General features: G+C 53.6%; 1 protein-coding gene across 1 annotated transcript; it reads left to right on the forward strand.

The window, feature by feature from the left end:
* Positions 1-6,867: 6,867 nt before the first annotated feature.
* On the forward strand, positions 6,868-11,233 carry LOC146756218 (uncharacterized). The gene is made up of 8 exons (XM_085524831.1): positions 6,868-6,872; positions 7,033-7,160; positions 7,498-7,557; positions 8,350-8,421; positions 8,781-8,873; positions 9,007-9,117; positions 9,325-9,577; positions 9,867-11,233. Exons 1-8 carry the CDS (start codon positions 6,868-6,870, stop codon positions 10,219-10,221), a joined length of 1,077 nt encoding a protein of 358 aa, XP_085380957.1. The 3' UTR covers positions 10,222-11,233.
* Positions 11,234-18,660: the final 7,427 nt, after the last annotated feature.

The raw sequence follows: 18,660 nt of genomic DNA on the forward strand, positions 1-18,660 counted from the left end.
AACAGGGCACCTTACCCTTCTTTGATCCAGTCTTGCTCAGATCTGGAGGAGCTGGAGAGAGCTGCAGCATAAGTATTCACATATAGTAGTACTGTTAAGCACAACCTGTAGGTGACAGCAGGGCAGCAGCACCTCCAGTGCTGTGGGCTGCTCATGGGTGTGTTGCTCAATTCTATGCAGCTGGGAGCTGCTTGCAAAATGCTGAATGTGCTGTGACCAGCACAGTGCAGAGCTTTTACTCTATCTCACTTTCTGCCTTCCCTCGGAATAATGCACCTACTCTATCACAATTGCATTTGTGTAAAAATGAATATTTGAAACCCTGTTCTTTTGGTTACTCAGCTGATCTCCATTCCCTTGTTAGCAGTCCTGTGTTTTTTTATGGCTTGCACCATCATTAGTCATCTGCCTGTGCTATAAGATTCTCCTTTATCTCTCGTTTGCCTACGCCATATTCAAGCATTTCCAGGAAAAGCTCAGGGTATTGAAATATCCTTCAGTGGTCTAAGTATTCTTTCAGAATATAGGAGGAAGGAATGTGCTTTAAGCACCCGCATCTAAGTAGCTTCTGCTACACTCATAAATTAGATCTAATCCAACACCTGTGAATAACAGCTCCCCTCTGCTTTATAGTTTAGCTGTTCTTTTGGAAACCTTAATTGTGAGTATTGTGTGAGAAACAATTGATGCAATTACATTTGCTGGAAAGAATAACGACTGTCACTTCCTTTGGAACAAGAGGAAGTACACCATTTTGTGCTTTTTCTGTCTAATACAACAGCACATGTGAGATAAGTAGTGACTAGATCTAAGGGAAGACATGTAATATGTTCTCTCCACAAGTAATTCAGCTTCAGCAGATCCACTGCAGTTACATTTTCTAAGGTACCTCAAACGAGATCAAGGCTTGGCTTTTCAAAAGATGCGTTTGCATGTGGGAGGGAACCTCTGAATGTTGTGCAATGAGCTGCAGCCTCTCTTTAGCCCCTAAATTAATGAAGATCCATGTAAGTATGTTCAGCACACAATCAAAGTGCTGCCAAAACAGTCCCATTTAATGCAATTATCAGCTACTTTGCACTGTCCGTGCTTTCCCTTTGTTGGCACCTACAACACAATGCTGTCACAAGGGGAGCACGCAGGCACACAGCCCTTGGCAGCCCTTCTACATGATGCTGGGCAGAGGTGAAAATACAAAGAGGCTCAGTGAGGCAGGCACAGAGTGCCAGTGTCAGGTGCTCAGGTGGGGCTATGGGCATTCTGGGGACCTTCCCTGCCCAGAAAGTGTCTTTTTTGGCTCAGTGAGAGTGTTTTGAAGGCCCTCCAGGAAAGCATGATTTGGGAGTGGAAGATTGGTATGTCATGCTGGTCACACATCCATCCTAGTGCAGAACAGAGAGCATTCATTCACACTCCTACTACTGCTCCTTTAAGCTCTCCTACAGTCTGCAGTTCTGATTTACCAGCAGTCAGCAAAGAAATCATAGCTTCTTCCTACTCATTTGTCTCTAGCAGTCAAATAAAACCATTTGTGTCAAACCTTTCTCTCTGTAGCACCTGCTTTGGCCTGGAGGCGTCTCCCTCAGACTCACAGATAAGCATGCTGGCCCTGAAGGATTCCAAACCATGGCTCTCACCACAGCTCCCCTCTCCCCAAGTTGAAACATACCTTTTTACAGTTATAAACTGCATGTAAAGATCATCATACTCGAATAGAATGCACATGTTTTGACTTAGCCAAATGGAACTGTGTGGTAATAGTTACTTGCAAAGAGTTTGCTCTGCTCTCCAAGCCATTTTGAAAGCTGTGTGCCTTGAAGGCCAACTGCTCTGATTTTAATGCCTCTTTTATCCATATTTCTGTGCCTAATTCAGTCATACTGCAAAAGTGAAGGTAGTTACATGGATTTACAGCACCTTTGGGTCTCAGCAGCAGCCTGGAGACGCGAAGCACATGTGCTTGGAGACTCATACTGCCCAAGTGCTCTTTTCTTCACCAAAGGTCCTCTTCCTCAGTTAGAAGGTGCCATGGTGGAGCTGCAGGATCCTTCTTCGGGGAGATTTTATCACCAGAGTGAGGAGATGATTATACAGAATTTGTCCACATGGGTGTGTGTGCATGATGACACTAAGCTGAGTGGTGCAGTTGAAGGAATGCCATTCAGAGGGACCTTGACAGGCTTGAAAGGTGGGCCTGAGTGAACCTAATGAGGTTCAACACGGCAAAGTGCAAGGTTTTGCACTTAGGTTGGAAGAACCCCAGGCACCTGTACAGGCTGGGAGGAGTGGTCCTTGAGAGCAGCTCGGCAGAAAAAGACCTAGGGGTCCTGATAGATGAGAAACTTAACATGAGCCAGCAGTGCGCTCTGGCAGCCCGGAAAGCAAATGGGATCCTGGGCTCCATCAGGAGAGGGGTGGTCAGCAGGGATAGGGAGGTGATCGTCCCTCTCTACTCTGCTCTCGTGAGGCCCCATCTGTTGTACCGTGTCCAGGTGTGGAGCCCTCAGTACAAAAAAGACATGGAGCTGTTGGAAGGGGCCCAGAGGAGGGTCACGAAGATGATCAGGGGGCTGGAGCACCTCCCCTATGAGGACAGGCTGAGGGAGTTGGGTTTGTTCAGCCTGGAGAAGAGAAGGTTGCGGGGTGACCTCATTGCAGCCTTTCAGTACCTGAAGGGAACTTACTGCCAGGAGGGGAGTAAACTCTTGGAAAGGGCTGATAGATCGAGTAGAAATACTGCCCGATAGATCTGACCCACAACTACCCCACAGCAGCTCCTGCCCCATAGTTCTGACCCACATCTGCACTATAGCAGCTCCTGCCCCATACATCTGACTCACATATGCCCCACAGCTACTCCTACGCCATAGATCTGACCAACATCTGCCCCACAGCAGCTCCTGCCCCATAGATCTCATTCACATGTGCCCCAGAGCAGATCCTGCCCCATAGATCTGACCCACAACTACCCCACAGCAGTTCCTGCCCCATAGATCTGACCCAAATCAGCCCCACACCAGCTCCTGCCCCATAGATCTGACCCACATCAGCCCCACACCAGCACCTGCCCCATTGATCTGACCCACACCAGCCCCACAGCAGCTCCTGCCCCATAGATATGACACACACCTGCCCCACAGCTGCTCCTTCCCTATAGATCCGACCCACATAAGCCCCACAGCAGCACCTGTTCCGTAGATCTGACCCACATAAGCCCCACAGCAGCACCTGTTCCGTAGATCTGACCCACATCAGCCCCACAGCAGCTCCTGCCCCATAGATATGACCCACCTCAGCCCCTGCCTCAGAGATCTGACCCACATGTGCCCCTTAGCAGCTCCTGCCCCATAGATCTGACCCACAGCAGCTCCTAACTCATAGATCTGACCCACATATGACCCACAGCAGATCCTGCCCCATAGATCTGACCCACAGCAGCTCCTGCCCCATAGATCTGACCAACATCAGCTCCACAGCAGCACCTACCCCAAAAATCTGACCCACATCTGCCCCACAGCAGCTCCTGCCACATAGATCTACCGACATGTGCCCCACAACAGCTCCTGCCCCAAAGATCTGATACCCATGTGCCCCACAACAGCTCCTGCCCAACAGATCTGACCCACATCTGCCCCACAGCAGCTCATGTCTCATAGATCTTAACCACATCAGCACCACAGCAGCTCCTGCCCCATAGATCTGACCCTCATCAGAACCACAGTAGCTCCTTTCCATAGATCTGCCCCACATCTGCCCCACATGAGCTCCTGCCCTATAGATCTGACCCACTGAAGCCCCACAGCAGCTCCTGTTCAAAATCTCTCACCCACATCTGTCACATAGCAGTTCCTGACCCATAGTTCTGAACCAAATCATCTCCACAGCAGCTCCTGCCCCATAGATCTGAACCACATCTGCCCCACAGCAGCTCCTGGCCCATAGATCTGACCCACATCTGCCCCACAGCAGCTCCTGACCCATAGATCTGACACACATCAGCGCCACAGCAGCTCCTGCCCCATAGATCTGACCCACATCAGCCACACAGCAGCTCCTGCCCCATAGATCAGACCCACATCTACCCCACAGTAGCTCCTGCCCCATAGATCTGACCCACATCAGCCACACAGCAGCTCCTGCCCCATTGATCTGACTCACTTGTGCCCCACAGCAGCTCCAGTCCCATTGATCTGCCCCACAGCAGCTCCTGCCCCATAGATCTGATGCACATCAGCTCCACAGCAGCTCCTGTCCTATAGATCTGACGCACAGCCGCTCCTGCCCCATAGATCTCACCCACATCTGCCTTACAGCAGCTCCTTCCCCATAGATCTGACCCATATCAGCCCCACATCAGCTCCTGTCCCATAGATCTGTCCCACAGCAGCTCCTGCCCCATAGATCAGATTCACATCTCCCCATAGCAGCTCCTGCCCCATACATCTGACTCAAATATACCCGACAGCAGCTTCTGCCCCATAGATCTACCCCACAGCATCTCCTGCTCCATTGATATGAGCCATATCTACCCCACAGCAATTCCTGGCCCATAGATGTGACCCTCATCAGCCTCACAGCAGCTCCTGCCCCATAGATCTGACACACATAAGCCCCTCTGTAGCTCCTGCCCCAGAGATCTCACCCAAATCATCTCTACAGCAGCTCCTGCCCCATAGATCTGACATACATGTGCCCCACAGCAGCTGCTGCTTCATAGATCTGTCCCACATCTGCCCCACAGAAGCTCCTGCCCTATAGATCTGACCCAAATCATCCCCACAGCAGCTCCTGCCCCATATATCTGACCAACATGTGATCCAGAGCTCATGTTCTGACCAGCTACTGAAAGAGGCAGCACCAGGTTTAGAAAGTTCGCTTCAATTTTATTGCGTACAAGAACATTTGGCTTCTATTTATTACCCCGCCCACACCCCAAAATGAAGCCCCAGTGCCCAGGATTGCCGCTTAGCAATCAGTCACTCAGCCTCCAGTCAGACCCAAGGAGAAGCCAAACCCCAGGGCTACGTCACCTCCTCCCTCTCCAGTCCCAGCCAGCCCTATTTCAACCTAACCCTACACCAGGCCTGGACCTCAAGAGACACACCCTGAAGGAACACAGCGTCTCCAGCTCTTGCCGTACACCAAGTCCTGCACAGGTGAAGCCCTCTTTGCTTCTAACGCAGCACAAGTCCTTCCTGTCCAGTTCACTTCCATCATCTCCACCGTCCATGACAGGGAAAGCACGGCTGTGCCGGTAAACTGGACTGTTCAGTCAGCAGGTTTTGGTGCCACCTCCGAGGAAGCGCTGCAGGTGGTTCTGCTGTCCTTTGTAGCTTCTTGCTCAGGCCATCATCGTTGCTTTCTGCTTTCCTTCTCGGCTTTCTTCCTCAGCTGAGCAGCGCTTGCCTTGCCTCAGCTTTCTTCACTCTCTCCCAAGTCTCAGTCCCCAAACTCTCCAGGTCCTACAAGAATCAATTCGGAAACGCTCAGGGAACCTTCTCAGCTAACAACTGGTTGGCGGCTCGCTTTGGGAGCTCAAGTCACCCTGCTGGGCACGTTGGGCTGCCAGAACTGGGAACCGCCTTCCTCTGCAGGTGGATCCACCTCCATTCGCTCATCTGGAGGTGGATCCACCTCCATAGGCTCCACATGGGTGGTGGTCACGGGGCTGGTCCAGGCATGATGGAATATGGCTCTCTTACCCATCCTCTGCCTGGTGGTCATGGCGGGCCCCCTCCTCCTTCTCACTCCTAGGGCCCCCAGCTCCATCCTCCCGCCTGAAACAGGGAAAACTTCTACCCTAGCCCTCTTAGCTGCCGACATGGCTGCTAACTGCCACAGCTGTCAGAGGCGAGTGCTTTGCGCGCGGCAGCGGTGACCAAGGTGACGTGGAGAGGGTTCTAAAATGGCGGCCGCACTGCTGGCACTGGTGTTCCACATAGGATGAGGAGGGGGCTGGTAATAGCAGGACAAGGGGAAACTGATTTAAGTTGAAAGAGGGAAGATTTAGGTTGGATGTTAGGGGGAAAGTTGTTTACTAGGAGAGTGGTTAGGCCCTGGAACGGGCTGCCCAGGGAGGTTGTGGATGCCCCGTCCTTGGGGGTGTTCAGGGCCAGGTTGGACAGGGCCCTGGGCAACCTGATCTAGTAAAGGTGTATGTTTGGTGGCCCTGCCAGGCAGGGGGGTTTGTTCTTCATGATCCATGAGGTCCCTTCCAACCTGGGTCATTCTGTGACTCTGTGATACTGGTGTGTGGCTGTTTGTCCCAGCGCGCTGACCTTTTGTCTTCAGGTTCACAAACAAGACTGTAACTGATTTATGGAGGAGGCAAGTGATGGGTGCTACTGTGTGACAATCAACATCACTTTGTGGACATTTGAAAGCACCTTCCTCCAGAGCTGTTCACCTCCAGAAGAGGGTGCTCAGAAGTGTTTACTGGCAGAAGATTTGGCAGCTGCCCCCCCTCCCAGCAGGAGCAGGTGGGTGGGCAGAGATGGGGTAAAAAATAAGCGGAAATGAGAGTGAGAAGCCCAGGTTCTGGTTCCAGTGGCTCTGTGCCTTATAGCCCTAAGGCTGCCTTCGATGGGGGCGGGGGGGTATTGGAAAAGGGGGACAGGCAGCACCACAGGAGCTGGGCAAGGGCATGAGGAAGCCCTGTGCTCCCACGGCTCTGCCGCTGGCTGGGTGGAGCATGCTCTTCATCCTGGGGGTGTCCCAGGGGAGAACGTGGAAGGTGTGTGCTGGGAAAAGCATGAGCATTTCTGCTCCAGCTGCCTGATGCTCCCCATAGAAAAATCCTGGTTCCCAACAGAGACCCCCAGCTGTAGCCCAGTGTGTTTCAGGCACCTTTTCTTTGTATGCTCTTCCATGCAGTCCCGGAGGGGTGCTGCATGTGGCCAGGAGGGAGCATTTGTAAAGCTGCCGAGTGCTAGGCTCCAGGTCACCCTGGCCCCTCTATAGCTTTGGCGATCAAGGCCTGAGTCTCCCATCCTGTTACCTGTCCCCTTCCCTGGCCCCTTCCCTGTCACTAAGGGAGAGGAAGATCACAGCATGCAACGGGAACAACCCTCTTCTGTTCTTTCTTCTAGATGATGACATTGGTACTCCTTCCTCAGATGACTGGAAGGAGACTGCTTTTGTGCCTCAGGGGAAACTCCGAGGTAAGTTGTGAGTGTCTGTTTCCTTGGAAGTCGAAAAATTAGTGCTATAATAGCTTATTTGGGTACGTAAGGCTCTCCAAAGGTCTTTCAAGTCTCTTTGTGCTTTGAAGGTCGTACACAGATCAGTCATTAGTATTTCTTTACTTGGAGAATTGTCACATTTCAGTGGGAAGGCGGCCCTTGCCAGTCTTTGCTCCTATTCCTTTGCTGTTTGGGCCATGTCATTCCCTGACCTGCAGCCAGTCCTCACAGGTCACTGCAGGAAAAAAAACAAGGCAGACCCCAGTGCACAGCGGAAGCTCTCCTCACCTGTGTCTGATCACTCTTGTGCCTGCAGGCCCCTTTGGTGCATTTCGAAAGCAAAGTCGCGGCCCTGAGCCTGGGGTGGATGCCAGACGTAAGTCACCAGTCTTCATCTCATGATCTTTGCTCATATTTGGTTGTGGAAGTTCAGGAGGGGTTCATCTTTTCACTGCCTGGTGATTTCTTCTCCATGAGAAGCTTGGGTAGTCACTGTTTCTTGGGTGCTGCATGCTCCCAGCATCCCGTTGACTTTGTCTCCATACATCAGAGATCTCCCCACTAAAAAAACCTTGAGGGGCCAAATGTTCTTCTATGCCTTCTCTGAAGATTGTTTAACATGGCCTGGAGAGAGTATCTGGAAAGCTGCTGAGTGCCAGCCAACTGCCCACCTGGCTTCTCTGCAGCTTTGCAACTTTTGACCCAGGTCTGAGTGCCATGTCATCACCTGAGCCCCTTCCAGTCACTGCAGGTCCCTAAGGAAGAGAGAAATCACAGCATACCATGGCACCCAAACAGCAGCACCCTGGCACATGAGTGGCAGGCCCAGCTGCCCCCAGGCATCAACACCAGGAGATGTTTCTCGTCGATGCTGTGCCTATAAGCAACGCTTTGCCAAAGCCTCAGCATAATCCAGCCTGTGAGCCTCAGGGCAGTCCCACAGGAAAGGGCCTTTAGATCTTGCCCTTCCTCTTCCACCCCCTTCCCTTCTCCAGGCAGTTCTACACACGGTTCCTTTTTGGACTGTCACGGTGCCACTGCAGGCACCCAACAACTATTTGCCAGATGCTTCTGTGTGGCAGGGAGAGGAGAGTGCTGTGGAGCAGTGCTGTCATTCCAGTGTAAACAGGTGTCTGACAGGAGCTTCTCTGTCTGTGTTTGCTGACAGCTCCTAGTGGAGTTGAATGGCATCCAGTTTCCCAGCTGAGCTCCAGGACAGAAGCCCCAGCGATTCAAATGGGTACGTCATGAGATTTTACTTCCTTTGAGAGATGCCAGCTCACAGTCCTAATGTCAGCCAGGCGCGTCTGCAGGTGTGAGTGAGAATGCACACCTGTGTGTGTGTGCCCTGCCCTCGCACAATGCCCTGGTCCCATTCAGTGATGCCGTTATGCGTTTAGGTAAGCTGCAGTGTGTGGTGAAAAGTTCTCATTCTTTGGTTGCAGAAGTGCCTCCAGGGAAGGCCGTGCTAAATCCTTAGTTGTGCTGGAACCCCACAGGCATCCCAGGGGTGGCTGTTGTCGTTACTGACTTCACTGAAAAGACCGTTCAGTTTAATACCTTGTTTGTCTGAAAGTTATCTTAATGCTTTCTGTTTAGGTCCTGAGAAACAGAAAGAGGCCCTGGAAACAGGAAAATATCTGCAGACACTGCCCCCTCTGCTAATGAAAATCATGAAGGACAAAGCACGTGGTAGGTGTATTTCCGTCTGTTCCCTGAAAGGCTTGTGAAACTGAATTTCTAGAAATACATGTGGAGAAACTGCACCATCTTCCTGATGAGAAGCAGTTACTTACAGTCCCACTCCCTTACCTCCTTTCTAAAGAGACAGGTGGAGCACCTATGCGCTGGCTTGCATTTTGGAACGGCAGAGTTCGCACACTGACTGTCCCCCTGAGAGTAATAGAGGCCATGCACACAACAACTGTCACTCCAGGTAAGGGCCGCTCATAGAGCTCCGTGGCCGTGGTTAGAGGTTGCTCCCCTCCCACTGCAGCCAGTTCCCAGGGACTTAGGAACTTTGTCCTTTTGGGAACTAGGCCACCAGAACCACATTCAGCAGATAAGGAGAGGAAACAGGACCCTCCATAGTACCTCCTGTGCACAGACCCTGCATTCCAGAGCTTGCTGTGCTTCCCCTGAGCCACCAGGCACAACAGCAGCCCGGAGCGGGATCCTTCCTGTGGTTGTTCTTGTCCACGTCACTCAAAGCAGCAGCTGGTGAAACAGATCCACATTGTTTTTCCAGGTGCGGATGGTGAGGAACACGCAAATGCCGCAGACAATAATTTTATCAAGAAGTACTGCCTGGGATTTGGTGTGGCTATCTTCGTTACCATGCTGATGGCAATGTTTTCGTGCTATCGTCTTGTCCGACAACGGAGGCAGATAAACCAGTGAGTTCTTGTTCACCCCCAACCCCATCCTGCCCCCTCTCTTTACTATAAGGATCCTGTGAGCAAGGAGGCATTTCTAGTTAAAGCAGCATAGAGAAGCCAGTTAGTTGTTGCCTAACACTGTCTGAGATTGACACTGTCAGACATTTAACTGGCCTCGCCATTCCTGCTGCATGTTCTTACTGCTGGGCCTGAGACAGGCCCGGAGCTGAGAGTGACTCTATCATGCACTGTGAGGAAGGAGAGCAGGGGGTTCTCCTGTGCCCTCAGCACGTTTCTCTCCCTGCAGGCGCCTTGCTGAAGATGCTGCAGTCCAGCATATTGCCCGCAGCAACCTCACGCTTGGACAAACAGCTTGCTCGCCTCAGTGCGCCGCACAGAAAAGACGTGGCACAAACAACCGGTGCCTGTGCAGTGACAATCTGCCCACCAGCCGCAGAGCACCACCAGAGCGGCCCCTGCCAGGCCTGACGGCTGTCGGGCTCATCTGCCCCCAGTGCAGCCCCCGTAGCCCACCAGCCCAGGCTCCGTGGCCCCTGGGAAGTACATCAGGCCCAGTGGCCCCTATCCACCTTGGGCATCAACACCTCTTTCAGGGGACAGGAGGGACCCACCTGGTTTGGAAGCTTGCAGTCATCGGCTAGCACCCAAACAGCAGCACCCTGGCATCAACACCACCCTCCCGTCCCCCACCACCATCCTTCAGGGGTTGGCAGTGGCTCCCTCAAAGTGTCACCCGCAGGCAGCCACTGCCTCAGGGAAGCCTGAGAGGCCTGTCAGCCTCCAGCACCATCTCTGCCCTCACCCTCCCCTCCACCATCCGTCAGGGGATGGAAGCGACCCCAGCAGAGTATAGACCTGGGGACATCATCCAACAGACGGACGACCATTGCCTGGGGGAAGCCAACTGGCCCAGCAGCCCCCTGTCCCCCCCAGGAACTGTCACCAACTTTCCTTCACCATCCTTCAGGAGGTTGGAGCAGCCCCCACAGGGTGGCAGTTTGAGGGCATCATCTGACACCCAGAAAACCACAGCCAGGGGAAAGCATACCAGGCCCCACAGCTCCCAGCCCCCCACAGCACCAACTCTGCCCTCCCGCTCCTCTCCTCCATCCTTCAGGATGTGGGAGTGCCCCCCCCCACAGGGTCGGCATGGGGGCAACACCTGTAAAACCTCTGCCTGGAAAAAGTATGACAGGCCCAGCAGCCCCAAGATCCCCCCAGCACCATCTCTCTCTTCATGCTCCTCTCCACCATTGGTCAGGGGGTGGGAGCATCATCACTGGTCAACACAACAGGGGGTTCTTTCTTTAACATCCTTATTACACCTTCTGAACTGAGTATACCTTTTCTACAAAAATTCTCAGCACCACAGATGATCATATTCAAAACATCTATAACTATATGGAATATAGATATTGTAAATTAATTCAATAAAGTTCAACAACAAAACAAAATAACCAAGAAGCTGCTTCCTTCAAAAGGCAGAGTATTCTGACGAGGAGAAAACAGCAATACTAACATCACGTCACGGCGTTGCCATCAGGGCTCAAGCTAAGGCAGCCAGCTGACCAGGGCAGAACTTGTGTTAGATGCTGCTCAGTGACAACACCCAGAATGAAGTAGCAAGGATGTGAAGTGTAGGAGACTACTTGCGCTTATCACATTCTGTCTGCTGTAACAGCACTACTCAAAGATTTCTAATCGGGCCAAGATCTTTGTGAAGCAGCAGTTTGTTCATTACTGCCATCATGGCCGCACACCCCTACTGACTGTTGGGCAGGGCTGCAGTGGAGAACGCCCTCCACACGCAGTCCTGGGCAGGCAAGGGCTGTCGGTGCACAGTGCCACACGCTCCTTGCCATCTGCACACACGTGGGCTGGCTTTGCACTGCCAGGCACATCGTCTCGCCTGGGCACTGCAGGTCCTCGCTTGGTGGTATGCAGAGACAGCGGGGCCAACAGATGAAGTTATCTGTGTTGTGTGCAATACTTGCATGACTTGGGAGCTGACAATCCTTGTGGTTCTCTGTCCTGCTCCAATTTATAGGAAGGAGAGGAGGTCCATACGTGTATGCCTGAGCATGGTTCAAATGTTGGAGGACGGACGCTATTACGATTTAGGGTGATTAGGAAGGGAAGGCGGGCAATAGAAAAGACAGGAAAAAGAATCGAGGAGTCTTTATAGGAAGCAAGAGGGAGAGAGAGTCACCACCATGGATCTGACGTGTTTAGTAGTTCAGTCATTGATCTTCAGTAGTGGTGGGTCATCAGGAGTTGTTGTTCCGCTGACGATGACTGTGACCACGGCAACAGTTTCCAATGATAGTATAAACTTACAAATAAGTCCAACGTGGTTCAGTCAGCTCTCCTTGGTGTGACAGCTCAAATCCAAAATGGTTGAGTCAGCTCTCCTTGGAATGGCAGCTTCTGGCTCTGGGATTTCATCTGGACCTTGCCAGCAGACAAGAGGGAGCAGGGACGCCCACCTGCTTCTTGTTCTTCACCGGACACGATGGTATCATTCCCCAGTTTTCCCATACCAAGCTGGAGCCAGATCTTCTGCCAGTAAACACTTCTGAGCACCCTCTTCTGGAGGTGAACAGCTCTGGAGGAAGGTGCTTTCAAATGTCCACAAAGTGATGTTGATTGTCACACAGTAGCACCCATCACTTGCCTCCTCCATAAATCAGTTACAGTCTTGTTGGTGAACCTGAAGACAAAAGGTCAGCGCGCTGGGACAAACAGCCACACACCAGTATCACAGAGTCACAGAATGACCCAGGTTGGAAGGGACCTCATGGATCATGAAGAACAAACCCCCCTGCCTGGCAGGGCCACCAAACATACACCTTTAATAGATCAGGTTGCCCAGGGCCCTGTCCAACCTGGCCCTGAACACCCCCAAGGACGGGGCATCCACAACCTCCCTGGGCAGCCTGTTCCAGGGCCTAACCACTCTCCCAGTAAACAACTTTCCCCCTAACATCCAACCTAAATCTTCCCTCTTTCAACTTCAATCAGTTTCCCCTTGTCCTGCTATTACCAGCCCCCTCCTCATCCTATGTGGAACACCAGTGCCAGCAGTGCGGCCGCCATTTTAGAACCCTCTCCACGTCACCTTGGTCACCGCTGCCGCGCACAACGCACTCGCCTCTGACAGCTGTGGCAGTTAGCAGCCATGTCGGCAGCTAAGAGGGCTAGGGTAGAAGTTTTCCCTGTTTCAGGCGGGAGGATGGAGCTGGGGGCCCTAGGAGTGAGAAGGAGGAGGGGGCCCGCCATGACCACCAGGCAGCTGGGTCAGATCTCTGAGGCAGGGGCTGAGGTGGGTCATATCTATGGAGCAGGAGCTGCTGTGGGGCTGATGTGTGTCAGATCTACAGAACAGGTGCTGCTGTGGTGCTTATGTGGGTCAGATCTATAGGGAAGGAGCTGCTGTGGGGCAGGTGTGTGTCATATCTGTGGGGCAGGAGCTGCTGTGGGGCTGGTGTGGGTCAGATCAATGGGGCAGGAGCTGGTGTGGGGCTGATGTGGGTCATATCTATGGGGCAGGAGCTGCTGTGGGGCTGATTTGGATCAGATCTATGGGGCAGGAGCAGCTGTGGGGTAGTTGTGGGTCAGATCTATGGGGCAGGATCTGCTCTGGGGCACATGTGAGTGAGATCTATGGGGCAGGAGCTGCTGTGGGGTAGATGTTGGTCAGATCTATGGGGCAGGTGTAGCTGTGGGGCATATGTGAGTCAGATGTATGCGGCAGGAGCTCCTGTAGTGCAGATGTGGATCAGATCTATGGGGCAGGAGCTGCTGTGGGGTAGTTGTGGGACAGATCTATGGGGCAGTATCTGCTCTGGGGCACATGTGAGTGGGATCTATGGGGCAGGAGCTGCTGTAGTGCAGATGTGGGTCAGATCTATGGGGCAGGAGCTGCTGTGGGTCTGATCTATGGGTCAGGAGCTGCTGTGGGGCTGATGAGGGTCAGATCTATAGGGCCGGATCTGCGGTGGGGCTGATGTGGGTCTGATCTATGGGCAGGAGCTGCTGTGGGGCAGATGTGGGTCAGATCTATGACGTAGGAGCTGCTGTGGGCCAGATCTATGGGGCAGGAGCTTCTGTGGGGCAGATGTGGGTCAGATCTATGGGGCAGGAGCTCCTGTGGGGCACATGTATATCAGATCTTTGGGGCAGGAGCAGTTGTGGGGATGATGTGTGTCAGATCTACGGAACAGGTGCTGCTGTGGGTCTTATGTGGGTCAGATCTATAGGGAAGGAGCTGCTGTGGAGCTGATGTTGGTTAGATCTATGGGGCAAGAGCTGCTGTGGGGCCTATGTGGGTCAGATCTGTGGGACAGGAGCTGCTGTGTGGCTCATGTGGTTGAGATCTATGGGGCAGGAGCTGCTGTGGGGAAGACGTGGGTCAGATCTATGGGGCAGGAGCTGCTGTGGGGAAGACGTGGGTAAGATCTATGGGGCAGGAGCTGCTGTGGGGGTGCTGTGTGTCAGATCTATGGGGCAGGAGCTCCTGTGGGGCACATGTATATCAGATCTTTGGGGCAGGAGCAGTTGTGGGGATGATGTGTGTCAGATCTACGGAACAGGTGCTGCTGTGGGTCTTATATGGGTCAGATCTATAGGGAAGGAGCTGCTGTAGGGCGCATGTGGGTCAGATCTATGGGGCAGGAGATGCTGTGGGGCAGATGTGGGTAAGATCTGTGGGACAGGAGCTGCTGTGTGGCTCATGTGGTTGAGATCTATGGGGCAGGAGCTGCTGTGGGGAAGACGTGGGTCAGATCTATGGGGCAGGAGCTGCTGTGGGGAAGACGTGGGTCAGATCTATGGGGCAGGAGCTGCTGTGGGGAAGACGTGGGTCAGATATATGGTGCAGGAGCTTCTGTGGGGTAGATGTGGGTCAGATCTATGGGACTGGAGCTGCTGTGGGTCTGATGGGGGTTAGATCTATGGGGCAGGAGCTGCTATGGCGCTGATGTTGGTAAGATATATGGGGCAGGAGCTGCTGTGGGGTAGATGTGGGTCTGATCTATGGGGCAGGAGCTGTTGTGGGTCCGATGTGGGTCAGATCTATGGGGCGGGAGCTGCTGTGTGGCTGACGCTGGTCTGATCTATGGGGCAGGAGCTTCTTTGGGGCTGATGTGGGTCAGATCTATGGGGCAGGAGCTGCTGTGGGGATAATGTGGGTCAGATCGATTGGGCAGGATCTGGTATGGGGCAGATGTGGGTCAGATCTATGGGGCAGGAGCTGCTGTGGGGCAGATATGGGTCTGATCTATGGGGCAGGAGCTGCTGTGGGGCTGATGAGGGTCAGATCTATGGGGCAGGAGATGCTGTGGGGCTGATTGGGATCAGATCTATGGGTCAGGAGCTGCTGTGGGGCTGATGTGGGTCTGATCTATGGGGCAGGAGCTTCTTTGGGGCTGATGTGGGTCAGATCTATGGGGCGGGAGCTGTTCTGGGGCAGATGTGGGTCAGATCTATGTGGCAGGAGCAGCTGTTGGTCAGATGTATGGGGTTGGAGCTCCTAAGGGGCAGATGTGGGTCGGATCTATGGGGCAGGAGATGCTGTGGTGCTGATGTGGGTCAGATCTATGGGGCAGGAGCTGTTCTGTGGCTGATGAGGGTCAGATCTATTGGGCAGGAGCTGCTGTGGTGCTGATGTGTTTAAGATCTATGAGACAGGAGCTGCTGTGGGGCACATGTTGGTCAGATCTATTGGGCAGGAGCTTTTGTGGGGCACATGGGTATCAGATCTTTGGGGCAGGAGCTGTTGTGGGGCACATGTCGGTAGATCTATGTGGCAGGAGCTGATGTGGGGCAGATGTGGGTCAGATCTATGAGGTAGGTGCTGCTGTGGAGCTGGTGTTGGTCAGATCTGTGGGGCAGGAGCTGCTGTGTTGCTGCTGAGGGTCAAATCTATGGGGCAGGAGCTGCTATGGGGCCTATGTGGGTCAGATCTGTGGGACAGGAGCTGCTGTGGGGCTCATGTGGTTGAGATCTATGGGGCAGGCATTGCTGTGGATCTTATATGGGTCAGATATATGGGGCAGGAGCTGCTATGTGGCAGATGTTGGTCAGATCTATGGGGCAGGAGCTGCAGTGGGGCAGATGTGAGTCAGATCAATGGGGCAGGAGCTGCTGTGGGGATGATGAGGGTCATATCTATGGGGCAGGAGCTGCTGTGGGGCTGATTTGGATCAGATCTATGGGGCAGGAGCAGCTGTGGGGTAGTTGTGGGTCAGATCTATGGGGCAGGATATGCTCTGGGGCACATGTGAGTGAGATCTATGGGGCAGGAGCTGCTGTGGGGTAGATGTTGGTCAGATCTATGGGGCAGGTGTTGCTGTGGGGCATATGTGAGTCAGATGTATGCGGCAGGAGCTCCTGTAGTGCAGATGTGGGTCAGATCTATGGGGCAGGAGCTGCTGTGGGGTAGTTGTGGGTCAGATCTATGGGGCAGTATCTGCTCTGGGGCACATGTGAGTGGGATCTATGGGGCAGGAGCTGCTGTAGTGCAGATGTGGGTCAGATCTATGGGGCAGGAGCTGCTGTGGGGTAGTTGTGGGTCAGATCTATCGGGCAGTATCTGCTCTGGGGCACATGTTGGTCAGATCTATGGGGCAGGAGCCGCTGTGGGTCAGATCTACTGGGCTGGAGATGCTGTGGGGCTGATGTGGGTCAGATCTATGGGGCAGGAGCTCCTGTGGGGCACATGTATATCAGATCTTTGGGGCAGGAGCAGTTGTGGGGATGATGTGTGTCAGATCTACGGAACAGGTGCTGCTGTGGGTTTATGTGGGTCAGATCTATAGGGAAGGAGCTGCTGTAGGGCGCATGTGGGTCAGATCTATGGGGCCGGAGATGCTGTGGGGCAGATGTGGGTAAGATCTGTGGGACAGGAGCTGCTGTGTGGCTCATGTGGTTGAGATCTATGGGGCAGGAGCTGCTGTGGGGAAGACGTGGGTCAGATCTATGGGGCAGGAGCTGCTGTGGGGAAGACGTGGGTCAGATCTATGGGGCAGGAGCTGCTGTGGGGAAGACGTGGGTCAGGTATATGGTGCAGGAGCTTCTGTGGGGTAGATGTGGGTCAGATCTATGGGACTGGAGCTGCTGTGGGTCTGATGGGGGTTAGATCTATGGGGCAGGAGCTGCTGTGTGGGTGATGTGTGTCAGATCTATGGGGCAGGAGATGCTATGGCGCTGATGTTGGTAAAATATATGGGGCAGGAGCTGCAGTGGGGTAGATGTGGGTCTGATCTATGGGGCAGGAGCTGTTGTGGGTCCGATGTGGGTCAGATCTATGGGGCGGGAGCTGCTGTGTGGCTGACGTGGGTCTGATCTATGGGGCAGGAGCTTCTTTGGGGCTGATGTGGGTCAGATCTATGGGGCAGGAGCTGCTGTGGGGATAATGTGGGTCAGATCGATTGGGCAGGATCTGGTATGGGGCAGATGTGGGTCAGATCTATGGGGCAGGAGCTGCTGTGGGGCAGATATGGGTCTGATCTATGGGGCAGGAGCTGCTGTGGGGCTGATGAGGGTCAGATCTATAAGGCAGGAGATGCTGTGGGGCTGATTAGGATCAGATCGATGGGTCAGGAGCTGCTGTGTGGCTGATGAGGGTCTGATCTATGGGGCAGGAGCTTCTTTGGGGCTGATGTGGGTCAGATCTATGGGGCGGGAGCTGTTCTGGGGCAGATGTGGGTCAGATCTATGTGGCAGGAGCAGCTGTTGGTCAGATCTATGGGGTTGGAGCTCCTAAGGGGCAGATGTGGGTCGGATCTATGGGGCAGGAGATGCTGTGGTGCTGATGTGGGTCATATCTATGGGGAAAGAGCTGTTGTGTGGCTGATGAGGGTCAGATCTATTGGGCAGGAGCTGTTCTGTGGCTGATGAGGGTCAGATCTATTGGGCAGGCGCTGCTGTGGTGCTGATGTGTTTAAGATCTATGAGACATGAGCTGCTGTGGGGCACATGTTGGTCAGATCTATGGGGCAGGAGCTTTTGTGGGGCACATTGGTATCAGATCTTTGGGGCAGGAGCTGTTGTGGGGCACATGTCGGTAGATCTATGTGGCAGGAGCTGATGTGGGGCAGATGTGGTTCAGATCTATGAGGTAGGTGCTGCTGTGGAGCTGATGTTGGTCAGATCTGTGGGGCAGGAGCTGCTGTGGGGCCTATGTGGGTCAGATCTATGGGGCAGGAGCTGCTGTGGAGTAGATCTATGGGGCAGGAGCTGTTGTGAGGCTGATGATGGTCTGATCTATAAGGCAGGAGCAGCTGTGGGGCGCAAGTGCGTCAGATTTATGGGGCAGGAGCTGCTGTGTGGCTGATGCGGGTCAGATCTATGGGGCAGGAGCTGCTGTGGGGCACATGTGGTTCAGATGTATGGGGTAGGAGCTGCTGTGGGGCAGATGTGGGTCAGATCTATGGGCAGGAGCTGCTTTGGGGACGATGTGGGTCAGATCTATGAGGCAGGAGCTGCTGTGGGGTTGGTGTGCGTCAGATCTATGGGGCAGGAGCTGCTGTGGGTTTATGTGGGTCAGATCAATGGGGCAGGAGCTGCTGTGTGGCTGATGAGGTTCAAATCTACGGGACAGGAGCTGCTGTGGGGCTCAGGGGGGACAGATCTATGAGGCAGGAGCTGCTGTGGGTCTGATCTATGGGTCAGGAGCTGCTGTGGGGCTGATGAGGGTCAGATCTATAGGGCCGGATCTGCGGTGGGGCTGATGTGGGTCTGATCTATGGGCAGGAGCTGCTGTGGGGCAGATGTGGGTCAGATCTATGGGGTAGGAGCTGCTGTGGGCCAGATCTATGGGGCAGGAGCTTCTGTGGGGCAGATGTGGGTCAGATCTATGGGGCAGGAGCTCCTGTGGGGCACATGTATTTCAAATCTTTGGGGCAGGATCAGTTGTAGGGATGATGTATGTCAGATCTACGGAACAGTTGCTGCTGTGGGTTTATGTGGGTCAAATCAATGGGGCAGGAGCTGCTGTGGGTCATATGAGGGTCAGATCTATGAGTTAGGAGCTGCTGTGGGTCAGATCTATGGGGCAGGAGCTGCTAAGGGGCACATGT

This window comes from Coturnix japonica, chromosome 28, assembly GCF_054131305.1.
Source record: "Coturnix japonica strain WE chromosome 28, WE-NBRP24, whole genome shotgun sequence".
Taxonomy (NCBI): domain Eukaryota; kingdom Metazoa; phylum Chordata; class Aves; order Galliformes; family Phasianidae; genus Coturnix; species Coturnix japonica.

Bases quoted from the DNA above. Each gene is read 5' to 3' on its own strand.
- LOC146756218 (XM_085524831.1), top strand. The intron at 7,558-8,349 runs GTAAGTCACCAG...GTTTGCTGACAG, and splicing joins GCCTGGGGTGGATGCCAGAC to CTCCTAGTGGAGTTGAATGG. The intron at 8,874-9,006 runs GTAGGTGTATTT...TCCTTTCTAAAG, and splicing joins CATGAAGGACAAAGCACGTG to AGACAGGTGGAGCACCTATG.